Source organism: Sinohyriopsis cumingii, chromosome 18, assembly GCF_028554795.1.
Source record: "Sinohyriopsis cumingii isolate HCF-2022 chromosome 18, ASM2855479v2, whole genome shotgun sequence".
Taxonomy (NCBI): domain Eukaryota; kingdom Metazoa; phylum Mollusca; class Bivalvia; order Unionida; family Unionidae; genus Sinohyriopsis; species Sinohyriopsis cumingii.
Window position 1 is genome coordinate 3,895,525 of NC_142978.1, and position 17,229 is coordinate 3,912,753.

Genomic DNA, 17,229 nt, shown 5'->3' on the forward strand with positions numbered 1-17,229 from the left:
TTCCATGTCTGGAATTTTCCAGTAAGTTATGTACGAATCAGGCACTCAACAATTTAAATCTTCTGCCTATCACACAGAGAGCAACGTTGCATTAGGAAGATTCCATCAGACTTTAAAAAATATGATTCGATCATACTGTTTTGATAGGGGTAAAGATTAGGATGAAGTCATTTATTTACTACTGTTTGCAGTTAGGGAATCATTTCAAGAATCTTTAGGTTTCAGTCTTTTTGAGCTGGTTTTTGGACACGCTGGGTGTAGACCATTGAAGATATTGAAAGAAAAACTTCTTTCTAATGAAGATTCTGAGATTAATATTCCTGATTATGTATCTAATTTTAAATACAAGTTGTCGAAGGCTTGTGATGTCGCAAGAACAAATCTGCACTCTGCTCAATCCAAAATGAAGTCAAAATATCATACAAACTCGAAGGAAAGGAGTTTTCAGCCTGGTGATCGAGTCTTGGCTCTCTTGCCAATACCGCAAAATCCTCTTCAGGCCAAGTGTTATGGTCACTACACAGTTGACAGGAAAATAACTGACTTAAATTGCATCATAAATACTCCTGGGAGGCGTAAACAAAAACAACTTTGTCACATTAACATGCTAAAATGGTATATTGAAAGAGATACCCAAGTTAAACATGCAATAAATTTAGTTGTACCTGTCTCACTCACTGAAGATTTAAGTGAAGGAATATAATTAGATTCTACTGATATTGGAGTGACAAATCATCGGAATTCAGACATTATGAAAGATCTGGACCAGAAACTTTCACATTTGCAAGAGCAGGAAAGAAATGAACTTTAAAAGTTATTATTTGAATATGAGCACTTATTTCCAGATGTTCCTACAAGGACAACCAACATTTTCAATGACGCTGAAATTGTAAATTCCAAACATGTCAAACAACACCCGTACAGGATGAGCCCCCTCAAACAGGAATACTTGTAAAAGTAAATTCAATATTTACTGGAGAATGATTTTGTAGAGCCCAGTAAAAGTGACTGGAGTTCACCATGCATACTTGTTCCAAAACCAGATAAAACTTTCCGTATGTGTACTGATTATAGGAAGATGAATGGTGTGACAAAAACAGATTCATTCCCTTTACCAAGAATCGATGACTGTATTGATAAAACTGGGAATGTCAAGAATGCCACAAAATCTGACCTTCTGAAAGGATTTTTGGCAGATTCCACTAACGGAAAGAGCAAAGGAAATTTCGGCATTCGTGACTCCAGATGGACTTTATCAATATAAAGTAATGCCGTATGGGATGAAAGGGTCGCCAAGTAGATTTCAACGCCTCATGAATATGATTACCTCTGATCTAAATAATTGTGATGCTTACATCGATGATGTCATCATCTACAACGACAACTGGAACGAACATTTAGCAACAATTCGGAAACTTTTTGGCAGACTCACAGATGCATGTTTGACCATTAATTTATCTAAAAGTGAGTTCTGCCGTGCTAGTGTATCTTTTCTAGGACATATTGTTGGACATTGACAAGTTAAACCTATAGATGCTAAGGTCAAGGCTATATCTGAATTTCCCGTGCCAGTTAATAAAAAGCAACAGATGCGATTTTTTGGTATGGTCGGATACTATTGAAACTTTTGTTCCAATTTTTTTTAACATTGCTGAACCCCTGAGACATTTATTGAGTAAGAAAAACAAATTCCTTTGGACTGAAAAATGTCAGGAGGCTTTTGACAAGCTGAAAGCCTACTTAAAAGCGCGCTAGTTCACACAGCTCCAAATTTTAGCCAATCTTTACCACTGTCTGCTGATGCAAGTGATGTTATTGTTGGAGCAGTTTTGATTCAAGAAGATGAAATTGGTATTGATCATTTGTGTGCTACTTTTTTAGGAAACTAATTAAGCACGAAAGAAATTATTCAACAATCGAGAAGAAATGTTAGGCTTTGATACTGGCATTACAACATTTTGAGGTTTACCTTAGTTCAGCTCCTTCCTCGATTGTTGTATTTAGTGACCACAACCCCCTTACTTTCATCGGCAAGATGAAAAATTAAAATCAAAGACTACTAAGGTAGTGTTTGTTGTCACAGGAATATAATCTTGACATCAGGCACATCAAAAGAAAAGATAATGTTATAGCAGATGCACTTTCCCGTGTATAGAAGTGGATTATTTCATATACACTTTTTGTAATTCATAAGAGTACTTCTTATGTTTTTCTTGAAACTTATGTATTAATCTATGGTAAAAAGAAAGCTTTATCATATAAATCTTTCTTTTATATGAGGGAAGGTGTAACATATATCTGATTTAATCATATTTATTTGTAATTTAATTGTGTGTCAGTTTTAAATTTTTTTATTCTATTATAATGTAAATGTTTCACTAGCGATGATACTTTTTCAGAAAATTGTTTGACCTTGACGGTTAGTTTATAAACCTCAGGTGTTGAACTAAATTCTGACATTGATTCAAAATTAGTTAACACAGCTCTTTTTAATTTTAAAATGATTGGTTGTTTCCAAGGTTATAATGGCACTACGTGGGTTAAGAAGTAAACATTTTTTAATTATTTTTATTCTGGGCATAAAATCATTGGTCTAATCAAGGCCATATTATGTGTACGTGATATAAACACGATCACGTGAGTTCCCGCTTTTGATTTCGCAATTCTGGTTTTCCCATAACTACGCATTTGTTAGTTTTCAAAGAGATGTATAGAGAGAGATTTCTCAATTTTGGGTTTTTCACACTGATGTCAAATTAATTTGTTGTAGCCAGATTTTGAGTTAATTATCTTCAGATCATTTGGATTTCAAAAGGATTTATTCTTTATTCTCTGGAACTATTTGAAGAGTGCTCACATAGATTTTGGAAATACATTGTTTACAAGTTTAATTTGGATTTCCAATACCAGAGTGCCATTATTTGTATTTCTACAAGGAAGTGTAGATAAGCACATTGCTGACTACAGCATACGTTATCGTCATCCATCTTGGATTTTACATCAGGATTCGAATTTGAAACTATTAGAACATGTATTACTAGGACGTTTGTAATTTAATTTGTTGATTATTCTTAAATTATTTTTGGATTTGATTCTTGAAACCATAAGTTCTTCTTCTTTTTTCATTTTTACAGAATTTTCCAGGAAAATAAATTGTTTGTTATATTTTAAAAAGCTTTTAGTTTTCACTCTGTCCGTGTTACTGTTTATTCGAGCCTAACAACGCATAACATTTCTAAACTACTTTAAGAAGAACCTATTTGGACGAGGAAATATTGTAAAACACGGCATTTCCCTACAAATGATAAACAAGGAAGTGTTGATGATTCAAACCGAATTAGGACGTACTGGTGCTCATAAGTTTACTTTTTTTTGAAACATTTTAATGAATGAATTCAAGAATTTTTATTTGATGCGTCAATGACTTTGTTCTCTTAATTTTCGAGTTTCCCGCTGTGTTTCAGCCAAAAAAATTCAAATATATTTCGGAGAGTTTCAATTTGTTGTAGTAGCAACGACTATTAAAACGAAATTAGAAGATGCTATCTCAAACGTGAACTGATATTGTAAAGAAAGGAATATGACATCTTTAATTAGGCATTCCGTTGAAAAAAACATATATATCTAACAAAAATTATAATACCATCGAAAAACCTTAAAGTATTAAATTTTTTTCCAATATTCACATTTTTTTCAGGACTTATATAACAGATATAACCAATATTCCGAATATTAACTTAAAAGATGAAAAGAAAACATTTCATAATATTATCATAACGTTACATTTCTCAAATGTAATGTTAACAATTAAATAATCATTTGAAATTCGTGCAATATTCGCTGTACTCAAACGTCTATAAGGTAGTCTTCGTTTGTAAACTAATGTTTACTCACTACGTCCATCTGACATAATCAATACAATGTGACGCTATCTAATGATGTCACTTTGACATAGGGACATTGTAGCGCCATGAACTCTGCGAAAGTATTTGGACGTAAATGTACATAAATGCGATTTCTATTATTAAATAATAAAAAGACAAGTTCTTGTATAATTTTAATATTTCCAATAACAGTCCTCTAAATAGAAACAAAAAGATATCATCGACAAATATTAGAGACCTTTGAAACGCTTCAACCGTTTACCACGTAAATCGGCCGGTCTGGCTTTAACTAGGCAAAAACATGTGATATCAATAACTGTTTCTTGCTTAGAAAGCCACTCAGGAGTATACCATTTCCTGTGTGTATTGGATACTAAGGTATCTGTGATCTTCACATTGTATTACTTTGATGAACCTTGTGTATACTCATTAAACTTTTATCTTATAGGTACTTATTGACAGCTCTCTTTTGCCCGTACTTTTTCTATTGAACTTTTATGTAACTATGTGCGATTACAGAATTATGATTGAGAATAAGAGTGTATTAAGCTAGATAACACAAGGTAGAATGACTGCAATGGATGATTGTATTAACTTTCATAATTACATTAAAGTTGTTCGATTTATCTGTGTTTACATATTAAGTAAGAGTGTATTAAGCTAGATAACACAAAGTAGAAAGACTGCAATGGGTGATTATATTACCTTTCATAATTACATTAAAGTAGTTCGTTTTATCTGTGTTTACATATTAAGTAAGAGTGTTTTAAGCTAGATAACACAAGGTAGAAAGACTGCAATGGGTGATTGTATTAACTTACATTAAAGTAGCTCGATTTATCTGTATTTACATATTAAGTAAGAGTGTATTAAGCTAGATAACACAAAGTAGAAAGACTGCAATGGGTGATTGTACTAACTTTCATAATTAAATTAAAGTAGTTCGATTTATCTGTGTTTAAATATTCAAGTAAGAGAAGCACAGTAAAATACAAGCCAAACCATACATTGCTTAGAGATTTTGAATTGCTTTTAGAAAGGTAAAATACTCAAGAATTAAAGACAGTTTAAATCTACGTGCTATCAATGAATTCGTATTTAAGAGAGCACATTATTTCATATTCAAATGCAATGTTATAAAATGAGTTTGGAAAATGTCAGTCGCAAGAATCGTCCGAGCTCGTGTTATCGTTCTGACTCAAACAGAAGTTAACATAAACCAAGAAAACAAGAAACAGAAACAAAGATTTAGAACTGTAAACATGTTTCAGTAAACCAAATAATATATTTATCCTTATTAAATGGTGTCAATGAAAATATCCCCACACAAAAAAAACAGAAAGAAAACATATGGGAAACAACTATATCAGTCCTCAGTAATTCCTCTCTTCAACTTAATGTCTGTACTTTCTTCATTTCTTTCTTTCAGCATTGGCTTGATTATTCGTTGTCTGTCTCTCCATTCATTTTCAGGTATTAAAAATATATTGCATTTTAGCACGTCTTTCCTTTCTTCATCGACTCAGACATCTTAAGTTAATTACTTTCACCATTTCCTATTTCTTCATAAGAATTCCAATACCTTTCAAATAACTGAATGACATCAGCAGGTAGCACGAACTTGTGGGCGAAAGATCGTTTTATATGATGTGCGAAATCATTCTCATCTCGCCAACGTCCTGATACACCTCACTGCAATTCAACCTATTCGGCGTATTTTGAACTTAGCATTATTAAATACAGATTTTATATACAAAAATTTGGAAAATAGAAATAAAAAAATGAATGAACATACCCGCTCCATGACTTGCTTTCAGGCACAATGAAAAGGAGCAACAGCAGCGTAATGGAAATCAACACTTTCCAATCCATGGTGCGTTTTCTAAATGCAGATACGGAGAGTTTCTATTTAGAAACCATCCTATCTTTGATGTTATGGCGGAAATTTAGTGTTTATATATTGGGAAAAAATATATTTTCCTCTTCGCCATAATTTGAGCAGCAAATGTTTCCATTTAAGGTAATCGAGGCATCTGATGGGAAAATAATGTCGTAATGTAAAACAATTGTGCCAAATTAGAGATAAATTATAATACAGGTTTATGCAAATGTGCTCCTATATGCGACCAGGGTGCATCTTATCTTTGTCAACTGCTGCTACACAAAATATTTAATAGTATTATTTTTCTGACCTTCAGCGTCCCTCCTTTGTCATACAACATGACCAATGGGAACGTTTTGATATGAAACACTACAAATAATGAACTCCCTTGAAAAAACTAGACATATACCATGCGACTCCAATACATTCGACAAAAGACAAACGTAATCTTGGAAGTTCTGTCATGTGCGATTAGTTTTGTTTGTCTTTATGATACAGAATATGTTGGCTTAAACATACTGTATTGTCATTATATTAGAAAGTGCGATAGGGTATGCATTTTAACAACTTAAATACCCCTCTCCCCATATAATACAAGCATTTCAACAATATCACACCAGTGCAGCAAACACTGATTTTTAAAACATTAGCGATAGCAAATATTAAACCAAATATTTTATTGGACAATGTCATGGTGTGTATGTGTCCAGTGTCTTTTTCATGACGCTAAATGTTCAAATAACTAGTTGCATCTGGGTCAGATCACTACCTCAAAAGTTTGAATCTAAGCAACAAATGTTGTATATGAGCGCTTTCATCTTTATTAAGGTATATGTACCATTCTTGGTCACCTACACCATGTATATAAGTTATAGTGGTGTTATGACTCTCTGGTCATAATCTTTAGTAACAGAGAGAAGCAAAATAAACAAGTTCGTAAAACTTCACTATTATCAAAGTTAAATAATGAACGTTTTTGAGGAACTTGACATATTATGAATCGCATCCATAACATCCTGAAAAAAGTTTTATTAAAATCCAAAAGAAATGAATGTTCTAAATATTTTTAGATCCAAGAACATGCAACAATCCTGATGTGTCAATATGGCGTTGTCCGGAACTCCCTTGCTTAATTCGCAGTAAACCCCGAATCAAGTATAATCCAATGAGCAATTTATATTTCTACTAAATAAGCCAAACGAATGTTTCCTCAAGTATTATTGGTACAGGAAGAACCCGGGAAAACCCCGGAAAGAACCACAGACCCACGAGAAGCTACGGACAAGTTTTCTCATATATCCAAATTGGCTGAATCCGAGACTCGAACCCATGCAGACATAGGTGAGATGACAGTGATCCAAAGCGGAGAGCGCTTTAGACCACTCGGCCACTCGGGGCCACTGTCTTCTAGTATTAGTAAATGCATGTATTCAAGTAGTAGTAAATGCATGTATCCAAGTAGTAGTAAATGAATGTATCCAAGTAGCAGTAAATGGATTTATTCAGGTACTAGTAAATGAATGTATCCAAGTAGTAGTAAATGGATTTATTCAGGTACTAGTAAACGAATGTATCCAAGTTGTAGTAAAAGAATGTATCCAACTAATATTAGTAGTAAGCAAATATATTCTAGTAGTAGTGAGTGAATGTATTCTAGTTGTAGTGAATGAATGTATTCTAGTTGTAGTGAATGGATGTATTCTAGTAGTAGTGAATTGATATATTATAGTAGTAGTAAATGAATGTATCCAAGTAGTAGAAATAATATGAAATCTAGTAGTAGTAAATAATTGTAACCAATTAATAGTAAATAAATGTATCCAAGTAGTAGTAAATGGATGCATTCTAGTGGTAGTAAATCAATGTATCAAACTAGTATGTATTCTACTAGTAAACGAATGTATCTAAGCAGTAGTAAATGGATTTATCCTGCTTATAGTAAATATATGAATCCAAGTAGTAGAAAATCGATGTATTCCAACAGAAGTAAATCTATGTATTCTAGTAGTAAACGAATGTATCTAAGTAGTAGTAAACGAATGTGTCCAAGTAGTGGTAAATAGACATATCCACGTCGTAGAAGATACATGTATCCAAGTAGGAGAAAATGGATTTATTCTAGTATTATTAGTAAATGAATGTATTCTAGTAGAAGTAAATGGATATATTCTAGTAGTTATAAATGGATATATCTTAGTAGTAATACATGCATGTATCCCAGTAGTAATAAATGGATTTATTCTAGTGTTATTACTAAATAGATGTGTCCTAGTAGTAGTAAATGGATGTATTCTAGTAATACTAAATGGATATATTCTAGTATTAGTAGCAAATGGATGTATCCATGTAGTAATGAATTGATGTATTCTTCTAATAGTAAATGGATGTATTCTCATAGTAGTAGCAAATGGATGAATTCTGGAAGTGGTAGTAAATGGATGTATTCTAGTAGTAGTAAATGGATGTACACCAGTAGTTATAAATGGATATATTCTTGCAATAGTAAATCGATGTATTTTCCTAGTAGTAAATGGATGTATTCTAGTAGAAAGAAATGGATGTATTCTTGTAATAGTGAATAGATGTATTCTCGTGGTAGTAGTAAATTGAGGCATACTGGTGGTAGTAGTAAATGTGAGTATTCTAGTAATAGTAAATGGATGTATTCCAGTAGTAGTTAATAGATGTATTATAGTAGTAGTAAATGGATGTGTCCTACTAGTCGTAAATGGATGTATTTTATGAGTATTAATCTGATGTATCCTATAGTATTAAATGAATGTATTCTAGCAGTAGTAGTAAATGAATGTATTCGAATAGTAGTAAACGGATGTATCCCAGTAGTAATAATGGATATATTCTTGTGACAGTAAATGGATATATTCTAGTAGTGGTAAATGGATGTATCCCAGTAGTAATAAATGGCTGTATTCTGGTAATAGTAAATGGATCTATTCTCTTAGTTGTAGTAGAAAATGGATATATTCTAGTAGTGGTTGTAAATGAATGTATCATTGTAGTAGTAAATGGATGTATCCCAGTAGTATCCAATGTGTTTCCGAAGTTTAAGCTGGTTTCAATGTACGATTATCAAAATAACTGCGTAAAGTGAATAGTCTAAGAGCTGTCCAAATGCACAGTGATACTACTCATATTATCCAGCTATCACCAATCTATGCTTATATTATAAGGAATTATCAGTACCTTTTCAAACATACAGAAAAATAGATGTTAAAGCACTTTGTCTATTAGTTAGTTTGGTCTATAATTTTGCCTTAAATAAAGGGGTACAAGGTGAATATCAACATAGAAATCAGAGTACAACCAAGCAAAATGAAAAGCAAAATAAGCGAAATACAAAATCAGAAGGGGCCCCTGGTGGCCGAGTGGTCTAAAGGCCTTGGCTTTACCGATCGCTGCCATCTTACCTATGTCAGCGTGGGTTCGAGTCTCAAACTCAGCCATTGTGGTGTGCGAGAAAGTCAATGGCTTTATTTGGGCGGGTGGGTCTTCACAAGTCTTTTTACCAACTTCTTCCTCGAGTAATTATACTGGTTTATTTGCCCTTTTATAGTAGCACCACCACCGCCCATAAAGAGCTATATTAGTTGGTATAACGATTCATACCCGTTGATTGCATTGTTCGTCACCTGCAAATCATTCACAGCATATATGGCTGGTTAGTGCTTAAGATGTAGCCCCTCATTAACTTTCGAAATACCTAAAAGGCGACATTGATTTCAATTTTGGAAAAAGAACTTTAAAGCAGCTACCTGTTTCTGTTTATTTGAGTTATTGTTTTACTTTTCTAATTTTTTGGGGACCTGAGGGTTTTTCGGGTTTGTCCTCACCTTAATTCAATTAATTCCTGTTTGACATATATTTCTTTCTTTCTTCCCTATACAACTTGCAAATCCTCAATGAACTTCGCTCATTAGGTCTTGCCAATTGTTTTAAAGTTTTGTTGTTGTGTTCTATGGTTTATTTTCAGCGACCTGTTATGGATCAAATTTTAGGAGTTGTATTTATTTGTCATGTTTATTTATAGAGTGTGAGAGCACATCTGCATCTCTCTCTTATCTAACATGTTTATATATATATATATATATATATATATATATATATATATATATATATATATATATATATACTTATACGTGTGTAATAGTGCCTGTGTATGTGTGTGTTACAGGGCAAACATCATTACCGCGAACGTTCATTGTCACTGGTTAATAGTGCCTATGTGTGTGTTTGTGTCTGAGTGTATGTGTGTGTGTGTTACAACGCAAACGTCATTACAGCAAAGGTTCAAGGTCACTGGGTAGTCGTTATGTCAACAGCAGCATTAGAATAACAAAATTTGTGTCATTCTAATATTTGTAATCATTCTGAACATTGCCGTGTTGACTGATTCACATGCAAAATTTCTTACAAATATTATATATTACTGAATACTAGTATTTATTAATTGTAATGCCAGATATGCATGTGTTTATTATTAAATATATTTATGTAAAATTTTAACGTATGTTCAGGTTGTGTTTTCTCCCATTGTCATCGAATAATCATTAATGCGACATTTTCAAAAGTGCTTCCAATTTTTTCAAAGTTAATAAATAATTTAAGACAGTGTTTCCCAAAAAAGCGGTAGGCGTACGAACGGTGAAACGCAAAAAGTTTTCAAACGGTACGTGGCAGAAAATAAATACATAAAAAATCACACTTAAAATAAAACACTACGGCATCGGAAGAAGGGGAACGCGGATAAAACTTATGTCCCATAAGGGATACGCAAAAATTGTAAGTTTTGGAAACACTATTTTCAGGCGATACGTTTAGTTGATTTGAAATAAAAGTACACACCTTTGTATTATTTTTCTGTCAGATCAAATTCATTGTCAAAACAGAATACGTGCAGCGTTCAAAACGGACTATAAAAATAACGACCTGTACTTAATAATAGTCAGTAATCTCTTAAATGTATGATGCATTTTATTAAACTTCAGCACATATCATATATTTGTTTTTATTGTATTATTTATTTATATAATGGTCTGTTCAGCTCTTTCCATAATATGTGTAACTGTTGACAACTATGACTAAGAAAGTATCAAGGACATTTATTCAGAGAACGCTGGTCATGGTAAGTAATTATCGATATATATCTTTAATTGCTCATCCTAGGAAGGGAGTCATGCACGATGTGTGTGTGATTTGGATTTTTGACGTAGGTTTCACAATTGTTCAGTCATATTGCTACGATATCTGTGGTGTGGCAGTTTATAGTGATGTCCAGCTCTGTGGCATCATGCCGCAGACATGTAGCATCATGTCGCGCCCAGTCACACTATCCAGATACCAGGCCGACCAGTCCTAACACCATCCTCTTAATGCTAATCGCGTAGCGAAGCAGCTGCTAGTACCATTTTTATGTTTCTATTATGACTCGGCCGGGTTCGAACCAGTGATTTACCGCATCCGAGGAGTGCGCTGTAATCACTAAGCAGCTGAACTGAAAGGGAGTCATAAAAGAACGTGCAGACATAAAAAAAAAAAAATTTAAAAAAAAAATAAAATTGGTATGCGCGAGTTCAAAAAAAAAGTTTGAAGATAAAAATTAAAAATGAAGTAAAAAGCAGTATTTTCGAACGATTTGGATGCCTGGAGTTTTGAACTCGAGATCTCTTGTTTGACAAGCGGGACGGAACGGATAAGGAGAAATGTAGTAAACGATCTGTATTACATCAATGTATTCAGATGGTGCTCCCTAGGTTAATATGTTATTTGCTTGCTTCATCTGAGCGTGTTAAGTAAACTACGGGAAGTAACTCAGCAAGCTTATCAAAATCGTCCATCATCTAGCAATGTATCCCAGATCATTTTTAATTGCAAATTCAATGTAAATTTCGTTGGAATTATTAAAACTTAATTGTTAAAATATTCACAATTTATTGATGTATTTTATGTCGATGAAGAGCATATCTTTGTTTTAAAAAAATTATGAAAATATTTTCAGATAATCGCACTAATCTGATATCCTATAAATGAATCTCCATAGAATTTTATTGTTATAATCAAAAACCCTGTTGTCTGATTATTTTATGTGCACGCACGTCATACGTCGATCATAACCCATTTCTTAAAAGAGCATGCTAATCTTGAAGTGGTTTTCAACTGTCTTATGATATAACTTGACAGATAATTTGATTAACTTTAAAACAAAAGAAAAGATCCTACACTGTTTGAAATCTGTTAGGTTGTAAGAAATTCTATGATTAACTCCCCCTAAAGATCAAGATATGTCAATGGCTGAGTAACGATGAAACTAGAACGCGCATGTTCATTAAACTGTGGACGGCGAAATGCAAATGAAAGCAAGCTTCACGTAATGTGTAGAAGATATTTCATTAGAAATGAAGCCTGAGGCATGCTTAGTTTATCAGAGAACACATGCATTCGAAAAATTTAGGTCTAAAGAAAAATATGTATTTTCCAGAATAGTATGATTGGGAAGAATATATTGTTCAGAGGTGTAACTCTTTCCACAATTTGATCACTAAATATTTAAACAAAAAACTAAATGCGAATATTCAAAACAAAATACTAACCCTCAGTTTAGCATGAATAATTGTACCTAATTTAAAGGCGGGCATATTGAAGAATTAATACTGATGTATGCTGTGGAATCAGATGTGATTATATTCAAAACTTTCAAATTTATTTGCAATGTTTGAAGATGAACGCACTTTATTTGTTAATTGTATCGTTTTACTCGATCTTGCCGACCATTAGGGTATTGTACTCACGTTGAAGGTTAGTATATAATGTGACATTGTTAAATGTTGCTTTAAAGAGTGTTTAAGTTGTTATAACTTCCTTTGGGATTCTGTACCATGCATCCGCTTGAATATAAACATCCTGTATGGTTGAAACGGGGAAATTAATGAATTTTATAATAGATATATATCTAATTGATTATTTACCTTGTCAAAATGTAGCATATAGCATTTAAAATATCTTTCAAATTTTCGTTGTTATTCGTTGTTTTAAAAAGATCTTTATTTTTAATACGGACATTTTCATATGCTCCATCTTGATGAATTACCAATCATTAAAATTAATATTGTTTATACTATCCATATTTGTTTCCTTTTATACCTCCACCAGTACTGACTTTAAACAATTAGAGACTGACTAAGTCTACTGAAAACATATTGGTAAGTTACGGTGTAACAAATTATCTAAAATCTCCAAATTGTTTAGGATGAAGCAAACTGTGTGCACATTATATGTTTAACCAACTGTAAACATCAGGGTCAACTTCTAACCTTGTAGAAATAATACAAGTACTGGACATTTAACCACGACTATAATCATAAATGTAAGACATATAGGGCAAAAAGAGCAAAGAAGACATGTAAACATAATATAATATTCTTCGTTTGATCTAGATTGCATTGTCAATAAACACGAGTCACTAAACAACTCACTTTGATATCCATTGTCCCTTGCAGTAGATGACTGGTTAGTAGTTTTTTACATGATACATGCACTAATGAGACACGCTGCCGGACGCGAATGCGGACTCGCGCAAAATTTGTACGAATTTGCGCACTTGGGGAGCCTGATACAGGAAGATTCCAGCAAATTAGTTAAAGGTCGCGCATATAAAAGAGTCCTCTTTGTAATATACAATGTTTATTTAAATGATAATCCTAATTTTTTTATCGCGACATAAGTCATAAAAAGGTATGTTTGCACTTTTTTGGGATATCTGCATTTTAGGGGGTGAAGTAATTGTTTACACATCTGGGTGCTTTGGCTTGATATGAATGGTTGCTAAACTAATTTAGCACTTTGTGCCCTAGAACAAGTACTCTGTTGTAGTTTGAACCTTATATTGGGGAGGTTTTACAAATGCATGTTAAATACGGGATATGTAGAACACCAAATTGGCTGATTCCGAACGTAATTCATCTTTAGATCTAGATTTCTTTCGGCAAATGATGACTGATGATAGTGACAATGACAATAATTCTAATAGTAATATTGCGTGTAACCCAGCACCAAACTCCAAGACAAGTTGCACGTATTCAAATAGCTTTTTAACACTTAGTCTTCCCAGTATAAATGAACTTGACTAATAAAATACTACAAGGTTTTTATGGTGGATCGTTTACATTTATTTAATGGGTGCAGCACATTGTGGGCAAAAAAGTTAGAAATTTCGTGCAAATGAAAAGAAATTGAAGCAGATAAATAAATATTTCCATAGAACAATCCAATGAGTTAAAGAGAACTTAAATGTAAACCCCCAGTATGTACTTCTTTATCTATTAAAAAGACAATATCTGAGTTCAAAGGATGTTAGGCAAAATCAACATGAAACAGCAAAAAATACTTGGAAGGCTAATGCAATGTTAGAGAAGACCAGAATAAATTTAATCTTGTCTGTTTACTTGAAGGCATATTTCAAGGATTGATTTCCAGACAAAAAATGATTTTCTCAATTGAAAATTTCTTTACATTTTCACTTTGTCAGACATGTGAAAAGAGTTAATATGTCGTACCGTTCACCTTATTGGACAGCTAGGTAACTATGTAATTCTCTTAGGATTATTAAAAGTTATATTTTATGTCCTCTACGCTTCCCGCCCAAGAATATCAATATCTGGCGGACGTCATACGAAGATCTTGCAAACGAGTTGAAGCAGTTGACAAGTTCTCAAAGAAATGCACCTGTACGAGTTTACTTCAGATTGAGATGAAATGAGCAAAGACTGGCGACAGTACAGACTGACTTTCGTTGTTTTCCAGCACGACTGTCGTTCAGGGGTAGGTGTGGAAGATAACTTCTAAATACGATTGGTGCGTAAACAAAAATGGAAATAACAAAAGAAAAAAATTAATATATCAACGCAAACTTTCTTTTAAATAATAATATCCATCTTTTACCATAAATTATAAAATAATGTCATGATATTTGCAATAGCGAAATGATATGACATTATCAATTATACATCCCTGCTTGCACTCCATGGTTAATATCACTTATATTATTTCGCGAACAACAATTTCGATAATATTTGGTTGTATTTGTTTAGATGGATTATTATTATTATTATTATTATTATTATTATTATTCAAGTACTGGTAAATGGATGTATTCTAGTTGTAGTAAATGACTGTGCCGAAGTAGTAGTAAATAGTTTTATTCAGGTACTAGTAAACGAAGATATCCAAGTAGTAGTAAATGGATGTATCCCAGTAGTGACAGTAAATGGGTGTATCAAAGTAGTAGTAAATCGATGTATCCAAATAATACTAAATGGATGTACAATAATAGTAGTGAATAAAGGTGTTCTAGTAGTACTGAATGGATGTATTCTATTAACTATATGTATCCAAGCATTAGTAAATGGATTAATTATAGTAGTAGAAATGAATAATGAATGTATCCAAGTAGTAGTAAATGGATGAATTCTAATAGTAGTAAATCAATGTATCCAAGTAGTAGCAAATGGATGTATTCTAGTAGCAGTGAATGGATGCATTATAGAAATCGTAAATAAATGTATCCAAGTAGTAGTAAATGGATGTATTCTAGTAGTAGTAAATCGATGTATTCTAGTAGTAGTAAACGAATGTGTCCAAGGAGTAAATGCATATATCCACGTTGTTGTAGATACATTTATTCAAGTAGTAAATTGATTTATTCTAGTATTGTTAGTAAATAGATTTATCCTAGTAGTAGTAAATGGATGTAAACTAGTAGTAGTAAATGGATATATTTCTAGTAGTTGTACATGTATGTATCCCAGTAGTAATAAATGGAATTATTCTAGTAATATTAGGAAATAGATGTGTCCTAGAAGTAGTAAATGGATGTATTCTAATAGTAGTAGTAAATGGATGTATCCAAGTAGTAGTAAATGGATGTATCCCAGTAGTAATTAATGGATGTATTCTTCTAATAGTGAATGGGTGTATTAACGTAATAGTAAATGGATGTATCCCAGTAGTATGCAATGTGTTTCCGAAGTTTAAGCTGTTTTCAGGTACACATCTATTCAAACAACTGAGTAAAGTGAATACTCTAAAAGCAGTCGAAATGAACAGTGATACTACTCATATTATCCAGCTATCACCCATCTATGCTTATATTATAAGGAATATTAAGTACCTTTTCAAACATACAGAAGAATAGCTGTTAAAGCACTTTATATACTGATTATTTTGGTCTACGTGTTTGCCAAAAGTAAAGGGGTACAAGGTGAATATCGATATACAAATCAGAGTACAACCAAGCAAAATGAAAAGCGAAATAAGCGAAATACAAAACCAGCATGGTCCCCAGTTGGCCGAGTGGTCTAAAAGCTTTGGTTTTACCGATCGCTGCCATCTTACCTCTGTCAGCATGGGATCGATTCTCAAGCTCAGCCAAAGTGGTGTGTATTAAAGTCAATGGCTTTACTTGGGCGGGTCGTTCTTCACAAGGCGTTTTACCATCTTGTTCCTCTAGTAGTTATACCGGTTTGTTTGACCCTTTATAGTAGCACCACCTTCACCCATAACGCGTTATATTAGTTGGTATAACGATTTATACCCGTTGATTGCAATGTTCGTCACCTGCAAATCCTTCACATCATATATGGCTGGTTAGAGCTTACGATGTAGCCCCTCGTTAACTTTCGTAATACCTAAAAGGCTACATTGATTTCAATTTTGGAAATAGAACTTTGAAGCATCTACCTCTTTCTGTTTGTTTGGGTTTTTGTTTTAAGTTTCTAGTTTTTTCGGGACCTGAGGGTTTTCCAGGTTTGTTGTCACCTTAATTCAATTATTTCCTATTTGACAGTCTTTCCTCTCTTTCTTCCCTATACAGCTTGAAAATCCTTAGTGAACTTCGCTCATTAGGTCTTGCCAATTGTTTTAAAGTTTTGTTGCTGTGTTCTATGGTTTATTTTGAGCGACCTGTTATAAATCAATTTTCTGGAGTTGTATTTATTTGTCGTATTTTATTTATATAGTGTGAGAGCACATCTCCATCTCTATCTTATCTAACATGTTTACATATATATATATATATATATAGAGAGAGAGAGAGAGAGAGAGAGAGAGAGAGTTATACGCCTGTAATAGTGCCTATGTGTGTGTGTCTATGTGTGTGTGTTACAGCGCAAACGTCATTACCGTGAAAGATCATTGTCATTGCGTAGTTGTTATGTCAATAAAAGCATTAGGGTTACAAAATTTGTGTCATTCTAATATTTGTAATCATTCTAAACATTACCTTGCTGACTGATTCACATGCAAAATTTCATAAAAGTGCTATATATTACCGAATACTAGTATGTATTAATTGTAATACCAGATATGCATGTGTTTATTAAATATATTTATGTAAAGTTTTACCGTATGTTAAGGTTGTGTTTCCTCCCATTGTCGGCGAATAATCATTCA

At 32.9% G+C, this 17,229-nt stretch overlaps 1 protein-coding gene across 1 annotated transcript in view; it reads right to left on the reverse strand.

The window, feature by feature from the left end:
* LOC149775982 (uncharacterized) overlaps positions 1-5,796 on the reverse strand; it is a 60,777-nt gene extending 54,981 nt beyond the window's left edge. The window contains exon 1 of the mRNA XM_089941101.1: positions 5,680-5,796. Coding sequence (XP_089797227.1) covers positions 5,680-5,756 — 77 coding nt within the window. The 5' untranslated portion in view covers positions 5,757-5,796. The remainder of the gene's footprint in view (positions 1-5,679) is intronic.
* Between the last annotated feature and the right edge of the window lie 11,433 nt (positions 5,797-17,229).